Genomic DNA, 16904 nt, shown 5'->3' on the forward strand with positions numbered 1-16904 from the left:
ATAACTAAATGAACCATCAAGACTTATGTAAGTCTTCACTAAGTTCAAGCTGATTTTGGATTTCTGAGGAGTCAGTTGGAACGATCATGCATCAAAACAGTTCAAGGACAAAAAGCAGCATAGCTCCCCGATAATTAGCCCGGTTTTCGAATATGGAGATAAGTAACCCATTATTGATGTACTTTACTTAAGGGTGAATTGAGTACTTAGACAAAAATGGATTAGTATTGAAAGATGACTCACAGATCTAGATCGAGAGATCCCCTGGAGTTGGTTCCTGTCATGCCCCACTGAGCACTGGAAGGCACCCAATATAGGAACTTGCTCTTCTTCCGATTGCGCAACAGACTAGCCTAACAACAAGTCAACCCGTCCAGAGAAAAAACATACGTTTTTTTAAAGATTAAAAAAGGCGAAGTCGAAAATGCCCCAAGAAAAACATCGAATGTCTATCAATACTTCATACGTTCTTCTCGCACTTCGAGTATACAACTCGAGAAAGAAAATTACCAGCATTAAACAAAAGCATTTAACAAAATCTGCGCTCTGCGAATAGTTAACTAAGCCGAAAAAATTCGTGTAGACGCCCGTTGAGTGAAAAATCTTGAAATATGCGAAAATCGACGTTTTCAAAGTTTTGCATACTCCCAGTTCACACGTGAATGACAATTACAATAGCCTTTCTAATGACGCAATTTGAAGCAGATATAAGACTAGCCGAATCCATTTAAGCCGATTAAATATTTCCAGTAGAAAAAAAATACGACTAAGTTGATTTAAGTTTAGCCGAAACCTTTTAACCCGATTAGTTTAAGCAAAATAAAAATATATATAAAAACTCGCAGTTGGTTTACTCCCAACCTAACCACAAAATTCAAAGGAAGGAAATGCAAAACGCAGACACGGTTAAAATATACTAGCGAGTATAACACACCTCCGGTGCTTCGAATTATTATTAACTCATCAAAAACCACATATATTGGATATAAGATCTGCATCCTTTCAGTGTACTCTTGCAGCGCCAAATTACAGGGTTGGTAATTTCAAATTTTGTAATGTCTTTTTTTATATCTAAGTTCTTTAAAAAACTTCAAAATGAATTAAGAAATTTCACATCTCGGAATATAATTGCAATTGAACAGTCGCATTTAGACGCATGATTTGCTTGCAACTCCTGAGAGTACACTTACAGTACCCAACTTGGGAATTTCAAACGTTGAAAAATTTCAAACTTAAATTTTCTTAAAATATTTTCAAGAAAAACGGCAAACAACAAAACGTCATGTCTCAAAAACTACAAAGATTTGAGCAGTCAATTTTGGGGGCAAGATTTGCAGCCCCTGAGAGTACTCTAACAACACCCAGCTTCATGGATGAGAATTTTAAATTCAAGAAAAAAACGTAATTTAAGTTTTCTAAAATTTTTTGAAAAATCACAAGCCACGTCATATCTTGATATTCGCAAGTCCTGGGAAAAACCTGACAGAGCCTCACTATAGAAATAGGAATTTCAACTTTTGTTGAAATTTTTTATACCTAAAATCTTTACACAATTTATAAGATAATACATAACACACGTAGTATCTTGGAAAACAAGAGAATTTGAGGAGGCGCATTGCTAGATTTCCAATTAGGAACACCTGAGAGTACCCTTACAGACCCAACCACAAGGTAAGTCATTTAAGTCTGAAAATTAAAAAGAACACGTCATATCTCATAAAACACGCCATATCTCAAAAACTTCAAGGATTTGAGAAGTCATATTTAGAGAACAGATTTTCAATTCTTGAAAGTACACTGGGAATACCCAAATACAGGGTTGGGAATTCCAAACTTTGTAAATTAATTTGTAATTTGAGTTTTCTGAAAATTTTCGAAAAATCAGAAAAAAAAACGTCATACCTCGAAAACTACAAGGATTTGAGCAGTCATACTTAGAGGAAAAACTCGCAACTCCTGGAAGTACCCTGACAGAACCTCATTTTTGAGATGGAAAATTCAATTTTGTGAAACTTTATATATGTAAGTTCTTTGAACAACTTGAAAAAACACTTATTAAACGTCACATCTCAAAAACTAAGAGCATTTGAGCAGTCGCATTTGGACGCAAGATTTGCCATTTGGAATTCCGCAGAGTAACCTCACAGTACCCAACTGTAAGTTTGTGAATTTTTTAAAAGCAAATTTTTCTGAAAAATTGAAAAGAAATCATAAAACACGTCCTATCTCGAAAACTACCAGGATTTGGGCAGTCATATTTAGAGGCAAGATTCGCAACCCTTGTGATATTCTGACAGAACCAAACTACAGAGTTGAGAATTTCGAGTGTTTCAAATTATTTTGTAATTTGAGTTTTCTGAAATTTTTTGAAAAAATCACAAAAATCGTCTCATCTCGTCACTAAAAGCATTTGGGCATTTATCATAGGAGGCCAATTTCGCAACCCCTGAGGGAACCCTGAAAGCATCCCACTTTATAGCAGCTTATCTTAAACTCGGTGAGATAAACACTGGATTCAAACTGAAAAATCTTTAAAAAAATCTTAATCATTGCAATATACGACATAGCTTGAATGTGAAAAATGCTTTCGCTGAACATGAAAAAATAATGCGCTGAAAAAACTCAAACATGTAGAGACAGTGAAGCCCGTATTTAAATATTTAATAAAACTAGAAAATATGTGTGAAATATCCTCACGCATTTTGAACGCTTCCTACACATTTGTCACAGAAAAGTTGGTTGTTGGGAAAAACTATCACTCCCGATTACACGACTTTCTCAGGCAAGTGTAAAAAATGATAAATGAAAAGTATCATTTTCACGTTGTAGTCGCAAAATCCATGCACTATTTACCTTTGCCAAAGCAGAAAAAAAATAACGTTCCCAAAGCTCCGCAAATACTAGCGAGAACGACAAAAAGCAGCTCTAGAAAGTGCAAGAAAAATAGAAGCCTCGAATTAGTAAGAATTCGGCTAGGTCTAGGATTCGTTCTGCAACCAACTGCAATTTAGAGATTGTGTCTAGCGCCCTAAATACTCAGCCACGCACGCTTAACCATCGACAAACACGCAAAAGTGGAACCAAATACAATGACAAAATATTTGAAAAAACAGTTTGGATTGTAACGAGCAGAAGGCAACCTCACTTACTTTGCATAGAACAAATTGGAAACCATAAAAACACATCATATATAAATTATGCATTTCAAAAAAATGCAGATAGAGAAAACTTCTGAAATCGAGTTTTTATTATTGTCATGTTGTTAAAACAAACAGCTTTTTCGGTTAATTTGATTAATTTAAAATGCATCAACTGTGTTAATTTATTAGTATTCGAATGTCAAAGAACAAGCTATCAAAAAGCTGTAAAGGTGCCCCAAAAATGACAAGAAAAAACCTTCAAAAATAATTTTACATGATTGAAATTAAAATTAAACAATATGAACACATCGTAAACAAACTAAATTAAGCGATAATTGTTTGTGATAGCTGATTTTGTGATTTTGCGTGGAAACAACTAAAAAAGAAACAACTAAAACCACTGAATACAAAGTTCCACCCATTTTTCAAATGGTTGGAACAAAAACAACTCAATTCGATATACGATCACCTACCAATTAAACTACAGAGAGACCAATAGGAACATATCTTGTGCAATTCGTCTCAGGTTGAACTCACTTAGAAGTAAATCAAGATATTGATCAAAAACACATTTAAATTTGTTCTTCAACTTCTAAACCTAATTTTCGTCACAAAAAAGTGAAATAAGCATGAAATTACCACGGCATCGGAATGAAAGACCGAGAAAGAAACCAGATTCAATACAAAACATTTTGAAAAACAAGAAATTCAAAAGAAGGAATTATAAGTAGATTTTTTGGCTATTGAACTATAATAAAGATAAGATTAACGAAACTGAAAAAAATTCAAGCCACAAAATTAAACCAAAAAAAACTCACCCGTTTTTTGATATTCTATTTCTATTGCAAACTTTTATTATAATGTAAGTCCCAATTAAGCGCAAATGGCTGTCTTCAAGATTGGATCTGATACTGCATTTGAACCATTTACATCTGATTTGGTTATCTTTAGCCCGGTAATCTTATCTTTAATTACTTCGCTGCTAGCTCTTTTCAATTTGCATTTGAAAACATAGCCAACGGACAGTTGGAAAAAAGTCAATGAACACAAAGAAACAGAAAAAATAATCATAATTACTTATTTTTTGAAAAACTTCAACTTTCGAAATTCAAAGTAACAAAAATGTATGGCCTTAATGCTCTTTGAGAAAACTGGATCCAAAAGTAAAGTTATGATTACGCTGGAAAATCAAAAACTAAAATCCACTTTTTAAAAATAGCTCAGGTTTTTTATGCAATTTCGACATTCGTATTTGGAGAGCACAATTTACCTAACTTTTAGCAGATAAATTTGAATTGAAGTCAAAAAGTGAATTTTTACCTTAAGCATTCATAAATTCATTAATATGCATGAATGCACATCTGTAGTTATTAACGCATGTTCAGACTTTTTCCTGAAAGAAAAGCAAAGAAAAAGCTTAAAGACAGTTGGAAAGAGTCAATTAACTCAAGCAAACAGAAAACATAGCCAACAGAGAATTGGAAAAGATTCAGAGAATGCAAGTAAACAAAAAAAACTGACTCGTTTTTTGGAAAAAAAACTTCAAACTGCGAATTTCAAAATGAAATGAAAAAAACTACGGTCCTGAAGATCTTTATGGATCAACCGTACCATTACCCCCTCAATGATTTAGGGAGAAAAAATACAAAGTTTACATAACAGAACTTAGAATAGAATTGTTATATCACCTACGTAACAGATTTAATAATCGAAACTTAATTAAAACGTCAACCTAACTAATTTTGTAGCCAATCAAAATACTAATTGTATTAAAGAAAATTCAAAATAGAAATTCTGGTGAGTTAGTCTGAAATGCATTATAATTTTCAAATTTTATACATACTTCGGGGAAGACATTCTACGGTAGGTCTCTTCGGGGGAGATTGAACGGTTGATTCCTCTTTATTTGAACCTTATATGTTTGACGTTAATAAGATAAAACTAACTCAATTTATTAAAAAAAACTGCATAAAACAGACAACAGTCAGTTGGAAAAGAGTCAATGACCGAAAAGAAAGTTTCAAAATTCAAAATACAAAACAGAGGGTCTTAAAGCTCTTTTTTGTTTGAAGAAATATTTAAGCACAATTAGAGAAAACTGAATCAAAGGGTCAAATTTTTATTCCGATGGGAAAACTAAAAATTCAATTCCATTTTTGAAACTAGAAGTTGATCACGTTGTTTGTGACCTTTCATCTTTCGCTGAAATAATTCAAACCACGAAAAAGTAAACTTAAGCCTCAACAAATTATCTCGAAAAAAAATCATCAGCACCTATATCAGGGTCTGAACTACGTTCTCGACTCTTAAAAAAACCACTAAGTCCCATATAAGAGTCGAAGCTTCGCAAACAAAAGCGAGAACACGACAAAAAGCAGCTCTTTAAAAAGCAATAAGTAGAAGACCCGAATTAAAAAGTAGAAGACCCAAATTAGCAAAAAAACTCGACTACGCCTGAGATTCGAACCTGACACCTGTTGCTGTGAGAGATTGTGGCTCTCACTCATTAACCACTCACCCACGGAAGCTTAAAAGGTACCAAAAACTAGTCAAAAACAAAGAGGAGAACAGATGCTATGCAATTTCCAATGCTGTAGTGAAACTTCCAAATTAGAACGTTTTTAATGACCAATTTTATTTGCGACTTGGGATTTGATTAGAAAAAAGAAGGTTCGTAATAATACACAAAGCTGATCGCGAGTGTAACACAGGCAAAAAAACAACAATATTTTTCACAACATCGAGAACTAAATTATCCCGAGTACATCAGCTTAATCACTTAAAAACGGTCGGATAATTTCTACACAGAGGCGAAGTTGCAAAAATACTACTACACTAGCAAAAATATGACCGAAAACGCAACTGGGAAAAACTGAATTACTAAAACTTTGAGTCTACAAAATTTCTAAGTGAAGCACGCCAATTATGAGTCTACATAACTGGTAAGTGACGCAACCCAATGACGCTTTAACATCACCAGTCAATTGGTATAAAAAAAGAAATTAACCAACTAACATGCCTCAATTTTTAGAGCGGACGCATTTTAACTAATATACCCAAAACATTTCTTGGAAACATCCGACCCTGCCCAGGTTCGAACCTTTTATTTTGTTGCGGGTCTCCTTTCCTACCTCTACGCTACAGATCCATGATACCTTGAAGCTAAAAAGCTATTTGTAATAAACGAGTATGTGTGAATATCCTTTGCGACTTAGATTGGAAAAAAGGGAGTTCATACTATAACACAAGCTTTGCTTGTGTTAAAAAAAAGAAAATTAGGCCATCTGAAAAACTATCAAGAGTACTGATTTCGAGAGTTTGAGAGTTATTGGACAGTCAAGCCTTTCGACAAAATCCGAAAACAACGTAAGGCGTTATAATGGAGATTGCAGTCAAAAGGAGGCCCAAAATGTTCTAGAATTTCGAAATGGACTGGAACATTTCTGAGAAATACAAAAAACGGCCATTTTGACCGGAAATAGACGAAAGAACAGAACAACCGGATTACAAGACGAAAGTTAGTCTGAAAATAGAGAAAGAAAAATAGAAGAGAAACAAGCCTCTGATCGTGACACCAAGACACGATAAAGTGCTTATCGGAAAAATATCGTGGAAACGGAAGGTCCAGTGGGACATTCGGGACGGATCCGAACCCTCCCGTGCAACGAAATCAAAGAGATAACGACGTTATCTCCGGGAGAGTGCGGAATCAGAGGCTCGGTGCCCAGTGACTATTGAAAGACATTAACGACATACTTAGCTTCTGTAATGCCCTGAACGCATTAAATTTACTACAATATTCATTTAAAATTTCAAAGCATGAGCAGTTAGAGTCGAGGAAAGAGTCTCTAATGGATTTACTATATAATTGTTAGTAAAAACATATTTAACTGTGGTTTTCTAGCCGTGTTTTTAATAGTAACCATGGTTATTTTCGCATGTAAACGAAAGCGGATCAAAAGTCGTTTGGCTGGTGACATAATACTTAGCACTTAAAAACAACTGGCTAGGTCAAGACGGTTGAAAACGAGTAGAAATAAGGTAACTGACGCCAGCCAGTCGTCAATAGGTTCTTTTTCTACGCTCCTTAATTGTGTAATGTCTGGGCGAATGTTACATTGCTTAAACTCAGCGGTAGAAAGGTAACATTCATCAGGTGACAAAAACCCTCATCTAATTTCAACCGGAAAAGTCGGTTATAATGGAAAACTGTTGAATAAAATGCTGACATTATAATCCATTCTTGATGCAAATTTAGATGATTGAAATCGATTATATTGTCATTATAATCGAATATTTCCGTAAAAACAATCAAAACCCATTATAGTTGATGATCATGGATTACAATCTCTACGTTTTTTAAAACTATTTGAAAAACTTTATACATATGCTTTACTCACGGCCAACTCACGGAAATCTAAACCTAACAATTTTTTATCTAAAATGCTTAACTATACCCCCTCTCCTGTCAATTCACGTGTTCAACCAGTAGGTGTAAGCGTGAAAAGTGAAATAAGAATAAGTAGAAAACATCCTCGAATTAGTAAAAAATTATGCTCCAAGTCGCATTCGATCCTACGGTCTCACGCCGATCCCTCTCAGCCACAGACGCTGAACAAAATTCAAACACTAGCCAGAATTAATCAGAGAACAGATGCTATGAAATTTCCAATGCTACAGATCGTGATTATAGCAAAAGTGCCACCTAATGAGCAGTTTTAATTGTGAGTTAGGTTGAAAAAAAAGAGTCATACTAATACAATACGCTCGCTAGTTTGCTAGTATAACATGCAGCGCAAAAACCTACGCACGGTCTATTGCAAAGAGGATAAAAGCTAGTTAATTCAATATTTGTTTATAGTTGGAGTTCACTCCTGCAGAGGGGCGATTTGGATTTTATTACTGACTAGAAGGCATAGATAAATGCTTTTATTATAACTAATTACTGATCATACCCCTGCATGTACATATTGGGATGCAACTGACCTTGAAAGAGAATAGGTACTTCTTGCCCTGTCTGAGTTCCTCGCTGAACAAGTCTATCGCCACTGCACTTTTCACATTGAAGTCGGGGGCTGACTTGGACCCAGTGGGGAACTGGTAGAACTCCTTCTGTACGGACATCCACATGTACTGACACTTGGAAGACGAGGTCAGAGTCCGCGCAGTGAAGATCTATCAGAACAGAAGTCCACGAATGGCATAATTCGCTTGGTTGAGATTGATGTCATTTGCAAAATCAGTGACAGAAAATTTTAACAGTAAGCAATAAAGCCGTTTCGATAAATACAATAGGTAGAAAGTGACTATGATTGATAATTTCAAACGTCAAAAAAATCAATGGACTAACCGAGCACCATGAAATGGAATTTTGGTTGAAGTCCTCTGTCTTATACTGACAGGAGAGCCTCAGTTCATTTGATATAGGCAGAGAGGCAGGCGCAGTACTCCAACAAGCCTTGCACTGACCTAATATCTTCACTGCTTTATCCGAATCAGTAGGGCCACAAAGGTTGACCTTGAAATAACAAACAAAAACGTGTCATAAATTACACGCAGGTGAAGAGGAGCTTCGTTCCAACCAACAAAAAAAGATTATAATTTCTAAAATTTTTTGAAATTCTGAGCTCTTAGTAAATCTGAACTGGTAAATGTAACATCAACGAAAACATATTTCGCCCCATATTTACACATCATTTTAACTGACATTGGAATGTGTCTTGGTTAAGCATTCCACTTCACTTACCTTTGCCCACTCGACCTTGACACTGGGCCTGTGCTGCAGCTGGAACTCGGTCAGCTCCAGTTCCGCGTTGGATCCATTCCTCGCAGTCAGCAACATGATCGGAGGCTGGATCGCTGAAAGCTAACTATTTTACTAATGGTCATTAGAAAACGAATACACTGAAGTCGTGTCACGTTAAGTCATCAAGGAAACTAACTATTCCATATTTATCAGGACGAACTTCTTAGAAATTAAGATGGAAGTCACGAACGTATGATTCATCTCAATTAATTGTTCGTGCGAATTGCCATCGCACATGCCAAAAAAATGCTTTTTGATGCAAGTATTTTTTTGGTTAACCAGCCAGAGGCCCAACCCGGAGGTTAATTATTAAAGGTCAACTAAGCTGTGGCTCTCTTACAAGAGCTCACCGTGAAAATTGCAGCGCACGTGCGATTTGAGCCCGCAATATTATAATTGCTCGGCACAATCACTACCGATGCACCACAAAGCCATAAAGTATCCATTGAAAGAAGTTATTCTAATAATCATAAACTCTAAATTGAGCCAAATCGGTATTTAAAACGTCTTAAAATTTCAATCTTAACTGAAAACATCTTGAATTTGGATAACTTTTCCTCCCACTAGTTTTTAAAAACGTTTGCTCACCGGGAAGCAGTTCTGGCACAATAGTGAGAGGCCTCTTTGATGGCACTTGACAGTTACTGGTGAGAGATATCTGAGATGGGTGGACTACCCAGTGGAAACAGACGTGGTGAAAGTCAGTGAGAATAGACGTGAATACTTCCAACTCTATCTCCAATTCCTTCTGCTCACTTGACTCGCCTCCCAAAACCACAGACTCTGCCGGAAAAAAAATCTTAAGATAACCTATTCTATTTTCTGATAAGACGCAAATAAGAGTTAAAATTGTCTTTTCTTGCCCGCTATCTTCGAGCGTCAAATTGTAATGAAAATTGTTAATTAGATTAAATAAAAGGAAACATTCTCTTCGACAAACAAACGTACTAACTTTAAAAAAAAAAACTAAAATTAACGATTTTATCTGAGAAAATTGGCATCGCTAAGCTACCATAAAGACGGTCAGAACTATACTGGAATCAAAAAATCAACTGCATAACTTACCTGTTAACACTTTAACAGTAGCTGTAGGACATGAACACATTTCTAGGAGATAGGTCGGGCTAGTCGGCCACTCGGAAGGTTCTGCCACCACTGACACTTTCGTTTTCACATGTGAATGAATTGGCTTCGTTGCTTCCATCACACTCACTTTCGGCGCTATATTGTGTATGTGGAAGTCGATACTTTTCGGAGGCACTATATCCATTCTTACATTGCCCATTATACATGATATCTTCTTGAACTGGTACAAGCCCGCAGTTCTGAACTCTCCTCCCACTCTGTATTTGTGTTTGCCAGGTTTGATTGTAAATACTCCCTCGCCTCCTTCAAACGGTAATTGGCATTAAAAAACAGCCGTTAATAATTTGATTTAAGTACAGCAAATGTGGTTTCCAAGTCTGAATCAAGTCTAATTTTATTTGAAACAATTATTTACATTTTGAATTTAAACGAAGTTTTTAAAGAAGCCCAACAATTTTTCAAAGGAGGAGATTTTTGATATGATTTTTCTTCTTTAACACATGATGGCTATTTTGAATCATATTGAGAATCAACTCAGGTTGAAATTAGCTAAGCTCGGCTTAATCATTGCTACATTTTATTTTTAAAAGTAACGAGAACTTTTTGTTGAATTAAATGCTCATCATTTGCCTTTAGTGAATCTGTTTTCGATGGCGTTGATGACACTGCCTGCCGCTTGGCTACTCTTAGTAGTTCCCACACTGTCCTGCTTGGTGCTCGCCTGACTCCGCTCAATCACTTGTTCCGGTCGGAGGAAGCGCAAATGGGAACCTGGATTTACTCAACACTTAACACACCGACAAACGCTACATAAAATCAATTTTGAATCATGTATTTCAGAATGTATTTGCATAAATATTTTCTTGTTCGTAGACATGCAGACAAAAGGTTCTAGACGCGTTTTCCGTCGTTATTTAACATAGCCAATCGAAGATTGGAAAAGAGCAATGAACGCAAGTAAACAAAAAAAACACTGGCTTTTTTGAAAAAATCTCAACTTTCGAATTTCAAAGAAAAAAATAGATGCCCTTTGAGCTCTTTGAATTTCTAGAACGATTAATGATTGGCGCTTTTTTGATAATATTAACCCAACTTGAGAAAAATAGATCAACAGGTAATCGCTGGAAATCTAAAAATGGAATTCCACTTTCGAAACTAGAAATCGTTCGATTTTTCGCGCCATTTCCACGTTCGTATTTGTAGAATGCTATTTACATCACTTTCAGCAGATGAATTTCAATTAAAATCAAAAAAGCATATACACCTAAGTGCATTCATAAATGCATAAATATGTATGAAAGCACATCTATAGTTATTAGAGACTTTTAGGACTTTTCCTGAAAAGAAAAAAAACAGCAAGAACTATAAAAGAGTCTTCACTACGTTCATTACTCTTAATAACACCCAACAATTAAAATTAAATTCATCTATTGTTAAGTATCTTGTGAGATCTAATTTATTAAATTCGTTCAAAATCCTACTATTAGAGACTATATACAACAATTAAGAGCGATATTTACACCGTCATTTAGCATCATGTGTGGGGGTTGAGAAATTAGACGGAGGCACTTAAAACGAAATTATACGGTTTTGTAAAACTGCAATTGTGAGAAAAGAGACGAAAGTGAGAGAGATTAAAACTGTTTGCAGACAAACTGCGTGAGAAAAATAATATTGTTTGCAGACAAATAAATTTCGGTAGCCAAAAATGCAAAATTTCAAAATAGTTCCATCGAAATATCGAGGTGGACAAAATCTTATTACCGATGAAGGTTATAGATTTAAAAAAGATAGCAAAACCAAATTTGGTTGTCATTATCGCTGTGTTATCTCCAATTGCTAGGGAAAATCAATGACAAATTTAGAAATTACAAAAATTATTCGAAAATCAGGCAACCACAGTCACGAACCCAACCTTATGTAGAACGAAGAAGAAATTTTCGCAAAAAAATTCTGACCGAAATCCAAAATGATCCGACAAAACCGGTGAAAATGATTTACGACGAGCAAGTTAAACTGAATTCGGAAATCGAAAATCCACCGGAGTATCACAAAATTAGCAGCGGGCTACTAAAAGAACGAAATCGAATTCTGCCAAAAATTCCGAGAATTTTACAGAATGTGAAAAAAGATGGTATGTGGAGTAAAACGAGCGACAATCAAGATTTTGTGTTAGATCAAGATGTTGGATTAGTGATTTTTTGTTCGTTAAAAAACCTGCAAATTTTGCAAAAAAGTCAAAAATTTTGGGTGACGGAACTTTCAAGACTGCACCAAAACCTTTTCATCAAATTTATACAATATTCAGTGTAGTGCAAGATCGCAAAATTCCGTCACTTTTGGCTCTGATGTCCGAAAAAAACAGAGGAAGCTTACCAAAATTTATTGGAAAAAATTGACGAAAAATGTCAAATTTTTTTGTCGAAAATTTTTGAACCAAGTTTTTTTATATCCGATTACGAGACGGGTTTCATTGCCGCAGTGAAAAAATTGATGCCACAAGTTGATCATTTGGGCTGTTATTTTCATTATACTCAAGCAGTTTTACGAAAAATTCGAAATTTTGGTCTTATTATTGCCTACAGGAATAATCGTCCATTTCAGTTACTTTGTCGCAAAATTTTCAGCCTAGGAATTTTGCCAATCGACCATGTGATTACATATTTTGACAAATTTATAACAATCTGGTTTATGCCGAAGACTGAAAATTTTCTTCCCAAAAATTTGGTCAATTATGTCGAAAAAAATTTGGATCCAAAAAACTGGAGTTTTTATGTGGAACGTTTATGATAGACCACAAAATCTCCGAACAACAAACGCCTGCGAATCATGGCATGCTTCCTGGAACAGAAAAATTAGAAGGAACCACCGATCTTTATGGGTAGTTGTGGACGAATTGAAAAAACAGAAAATCACAAAAAATGTATACTCAAAAAATTCGAAAGGTGAACCTCCACCTCCACAGAAAAAAAGAGCGTTTGCTCAATGCCAAAATCCAGCGATTGAAAAACAACTATGAGGAGAATATTATCAGTTTGCACATTTATTGGAACAATAAAGGCGTTATTTGCCGAAATTTGTAAAAAATGAACGTAAATATTTACATGTCAATTATGCATAATTTATTCAATTCATAACTCTTCTGTAATATTCGGATTTGACGTTTTATGTTCATTTAAATTAATTGTTTTGATAGGTATTGTCATTTTATGTTCTTTTCGTATTTGTGAAACTTGACTTTAAAAAAAATTTTGTTGGCCCTTTCCTTATCATAGCAGCGACGTCTAAAATGCCAGATCTGTAAAGAAAACTTCCGTCTAATTTCGGTTTTGTAGCATCCGTCTAATTTGCTTATCGTCTAATTTCCTAGGCCCCATCATGTGTTTTCTGGTGGATGCAATCAGCGCAAAATTACCCAGATCGTAATTGAATATTCACTCGATGCACAAAGACAATACAGAACTCACTTCGCACATATCCGAGTCTGTAGTCCTCGTCGAATGAGGCGTAGTACCACTTGACCACAGCACCTATCAGTTCAGAGGGAAACAAGCTGTCTAACACTAGGTCGAACAACTTCAGATCAGCCACTACTGTGGCTCCTGTCACTCCAGCTCCCAGTTGTTGCTGCTGCTGTTCCGCACAGGCTGGAGCCGCAGTCGCATCATCCACTGCCTTTAAAAATTTCAAGCTCTCAGTTCCTTCCCAGAATAGATTTTAACACTATATAAAACATAGCCAATGTACAGTTTGAAAAGAGTCAATAAAATCAAGAAAACCGACAACGAAATGGCTGATTACTTTTGAACCAATTTTATAGAAAAAATGGCCTTGAAACTCTTTTCGCACTTCGTTATTGGAGAGAAAAATTAACCTTCCTTTAGGCAAAGTAATTTGAATTGAACTTGAAGAAAAGAAACCGCGAAGTAAATCGAATCTGACAAACAGCGCTTAGGAAGTTAGAAAATTGTCGACGAAATCATGGGAATCAAAAAAATATTGGGAGAACAAAACAAAGCCAACAGACTATTGGATTCAGATTCAAAAAAGAAAAAAAATATTGCCAATTTTTTCAAAAAAAACTCAAATTTTAAAAAAATATATGGCCTTGAAGCTCTTTGAATTTCCAGAACATTTTATAGTTCATAATTTTTCGATAAGATTAACTCAATTTGAGAAAATTGGATTAAAATGTACAGGTTTCATTCCGCTCAGAATACTGAAAATTAAAATCCAATTTTCAAATTAGAAGTCGATCACGTTTTTCGTGGCCTTTAACCTTTTGGTGTTTGGTACGGGAGTTTGCCTTCCTTTTAACAAACGAAATGAAATGAACACAAAAAAAAACACAAATCAAACCGCGAAAAATCAAACTACATTCATCGACTCTTATCAGACCAATCTCATTGAATATCAGTTTTATTCATCAAGATCCATTGCGTTCCATTAGCAAAAGAAATTGAATTCAATAAAAAAGAACACAAAGTCAAACAGCAAAATAAAATCAAATTCAATTCTACAAATTTGAACCTCACAACTAACTTCAAGACCCGAAAAAATATATGAATTTCAATTCATTCATTGACATTTACAAAACTTATGACCATCCACATGTTACCGTTATGAAATTTTGGAAACTCTTTTATAATTGAATTTCAAACACATTCAGCTTTCATACCTAAATTCGGTACAACGACTTTTTATACTATACGAATTATGTTGAGATGCCGGTTGTAGGGACGATAAGAAAAGCTGTTTCAGATTTAAAAAAATGCAGCGACTAAGACACCCTTTAAGCATTATATATTCACACAAGATTGCTCATATCAGGGCAAAACCCTGAATGTTCCGACTGCCCTTTGACGTCTTCTACTGCCCTTTGACGTCTTCTAAAGTTTTTTTTGGTTTTCAAAAATTAATCAAAATTTCAGTAGAAATTCTAACAGATGCATTTCGTACCGTCTTGTGACGTATCGATAAGAACAGAAAGCTTAGTTTAATTTAGTATTTGGAATAATTTTAGAACCGGATTAGATCGCCACTAGCGCGTTGCGTTAATAGCACGAAATAAATCGTGCGTAAGTTGTCCCAAATTGGGAACTTTCAAACCCCGTAGCTTTACAAAAATTGTTCACTGGGAATTTTTTTTCGAATTCGAGTTCTGCGCATTTTTTTTAGCTGGAATAAAATTTTTGAACAGGGGCGAATGTGCACTTCGCAAAAAAGCCAAGAAGTAATTAAAGGTCAAACAATGAAGCATGAAAAGAGAAAAGTAATGAGATTTTAAAAACAAATTAGCTCTACGGAAATCGAACTTAAGCCATCAGACATCCAAACTTTCAAGTGAATTGCCCAACTCAACTGAGCCACTGACGCTTACAAACACAAGTCAATGACAAATCACAGAATACATATTGAGTAACTGCGTACTATGAGTTCGTAATATGACACTACGTAGGCTAGCTCGATGGTGTGAAATATAAATTATAGAAGAAAAAAACCAAGCATAAATAATCCATACAGGCGAAGCTGAGCAGCACACAAGTTGCGATACCAAACAAGAAAGCCTGTAAGTCAAAAAACATTGAAAAATGTCAAAAAAACCAGATCTATCGAAATTAATATGTCTCTAGTTTCGAAACAAAAAACAAGCCAAGACAATAGAAAGTAAAATTCGCATCGAAAGAAAATTTACCGAGCGGTAACAAAGCCGAAAACACCAAAACTTGAAAAAGACTTAATAACATTTTTAACTCCCCCTCAACCTCAACACACAAACTTTATTCGCCTGTCAAATGAAACAATATGAGGCCACTAAGACAATCTAAACTAAGCCAAAAACTATAAAGCCGAAACAAAAAAATTCGAAAAAAAAATTCAAAACAGTTTAAGACTAATTAAAAGTTATAAGTCCACCTCACCCTCAAAACACACATACACACAAAGAAAACTTTTTCGCTCCTCGTACGACAAAATATGATGCCACAAAGCCGATATAATATATTCCGAATCTTGTTAAGCCAAAAAAAAATTCGAAGAAATTTGAGACTACTTAAAATTTTATTAAGTCCCCCTCGCCCTCAAAACACACAAAAACTTTTTCCCCCGTCAAACGACGCAATATGGCCACTAAGCCAAAATAATATAGGTCAAAACCCATCAAGCCAAAAAAAGAAAAGAAAAAAACATGACATATTAACAAAATTACAAGCGACAGTTGGTTAAATTACAATCTGTTCTGTACAAAAATTTCGAACAGAACAGATAGATTCCCAATAAGCATAAAATATATCTGTAGCGGTAAATGGGTTGCTGTCCTTGAAGGAAACGAGTCCTGTGGACAAAGTTGTTTAGGGGGGAAAAGTCTAATACCCGATTGCAATACCCTTGCTTATCGCAAGGGTAATCACTTTTTTTCTAGTCAGAAAATAAATTGTAACACGAGCATACCAATTTTTATTTGTATCACATTCTTCGGAGATAAGTAGCCTTAATTGAAGGTCCATGTCATAACTATCAACCAAACATGCATTATTTTATGACAGATCTACAAGCCCACAGAACGAAAAAAAAAGATTTCATTCAATTTTTAGAAACCATAGAGTTTAAAACCAGGTTAATTACACCATATTGACTAATTCAAGTAAACTCGACTCACTGTGAATGAGATTATTCGTATTCCATTCTCGGACAGAAAAGGCGAAGTGATTTCACTCTTGGGACTAAGTCCGTTGAATATGGCCGACATTCGAACTCCCTTCGGATCTGACGAATTAGTCGTTTCTTTGTTCAGAGCAGACGCCAGCACATTGATGGCATCAATTGATACGTTTTTATCTTGACACGTGATTAGGTTGGGTTGGTAATTGGTC

General features: G+C 35.2%; 2 protein-coding genes across 6 annotated transcripts in view; both read right to left on the reverse strand.

The window, feature by feature from the left end:
- LOC134842310 (NEDD8-conjugating enzyme Ubc12-like) overlaps positions 1-16904 on the reverse strand; it is a 398285-nt gene that overhangs the window by 268905 nt on the left and 112476 nt on the right. The gene's annotated exons all lie outside the window — the stretch shown is intronic.
- The window catches only part of LOC134842227 (uncharacterized), a 38650-nt gene that overhangs the window by 4351 nt on the left and 17395 nt on the right, over positions 1-16904 (reverse strand). For 4 of the 5 annotated variants that reach the window (XM_063858482.1, XM_063858472.1, XM_063858491.1 and 1 more), the window contains 9 exons: positions 16691-16869; positions 13500-13707; positions 10663-10803; positions 10012-10335; positions 9535-9729; positions 8887-8999; positions 8491-8658; positions 8127-8315; positions 244-353 (listed from right to left, as the gene is read on the reverse strand). In XM_063858482.1, coding sequence (XP_063714552.1) covers positions 244-353; positions 8127-8315; positions 8491-8658; positions 8887-8999; positions 9535-9729; positions 10012-10335; positions 10663-10803; positions 13500-13707; positions 16691-16869 — 1627 coding nt within the window. The remainder of the gene's footprint in view (positions 1-243; positions 354-8126; positions 8316-8490; positions 8659-8886; positions 9000-9534; positions 9730-10011; positions 10336-10662; positions 10804-13499; positions 13708-16690; positions 16870-16904) is intronic. The other variant, XR_010162486.1, reaches the window with a different exon arrangement.

Source organism: Symsagittifera roscoffensis, chromosome 1, assembly GCF_963678635.1.
Source record: "Symsagittifera roscoffensis chromosome 1, txSymRosc1.1, whole genome shotgun sequence".
In the NCBI taxonomy this organism is placed as follows: domain Eukaryota; kingdom Metazoa; phylum Xenacoelomorpha; order Acoela; family Convolutidae; genus Symsagittifera; species Symsagittifera roscoffensis.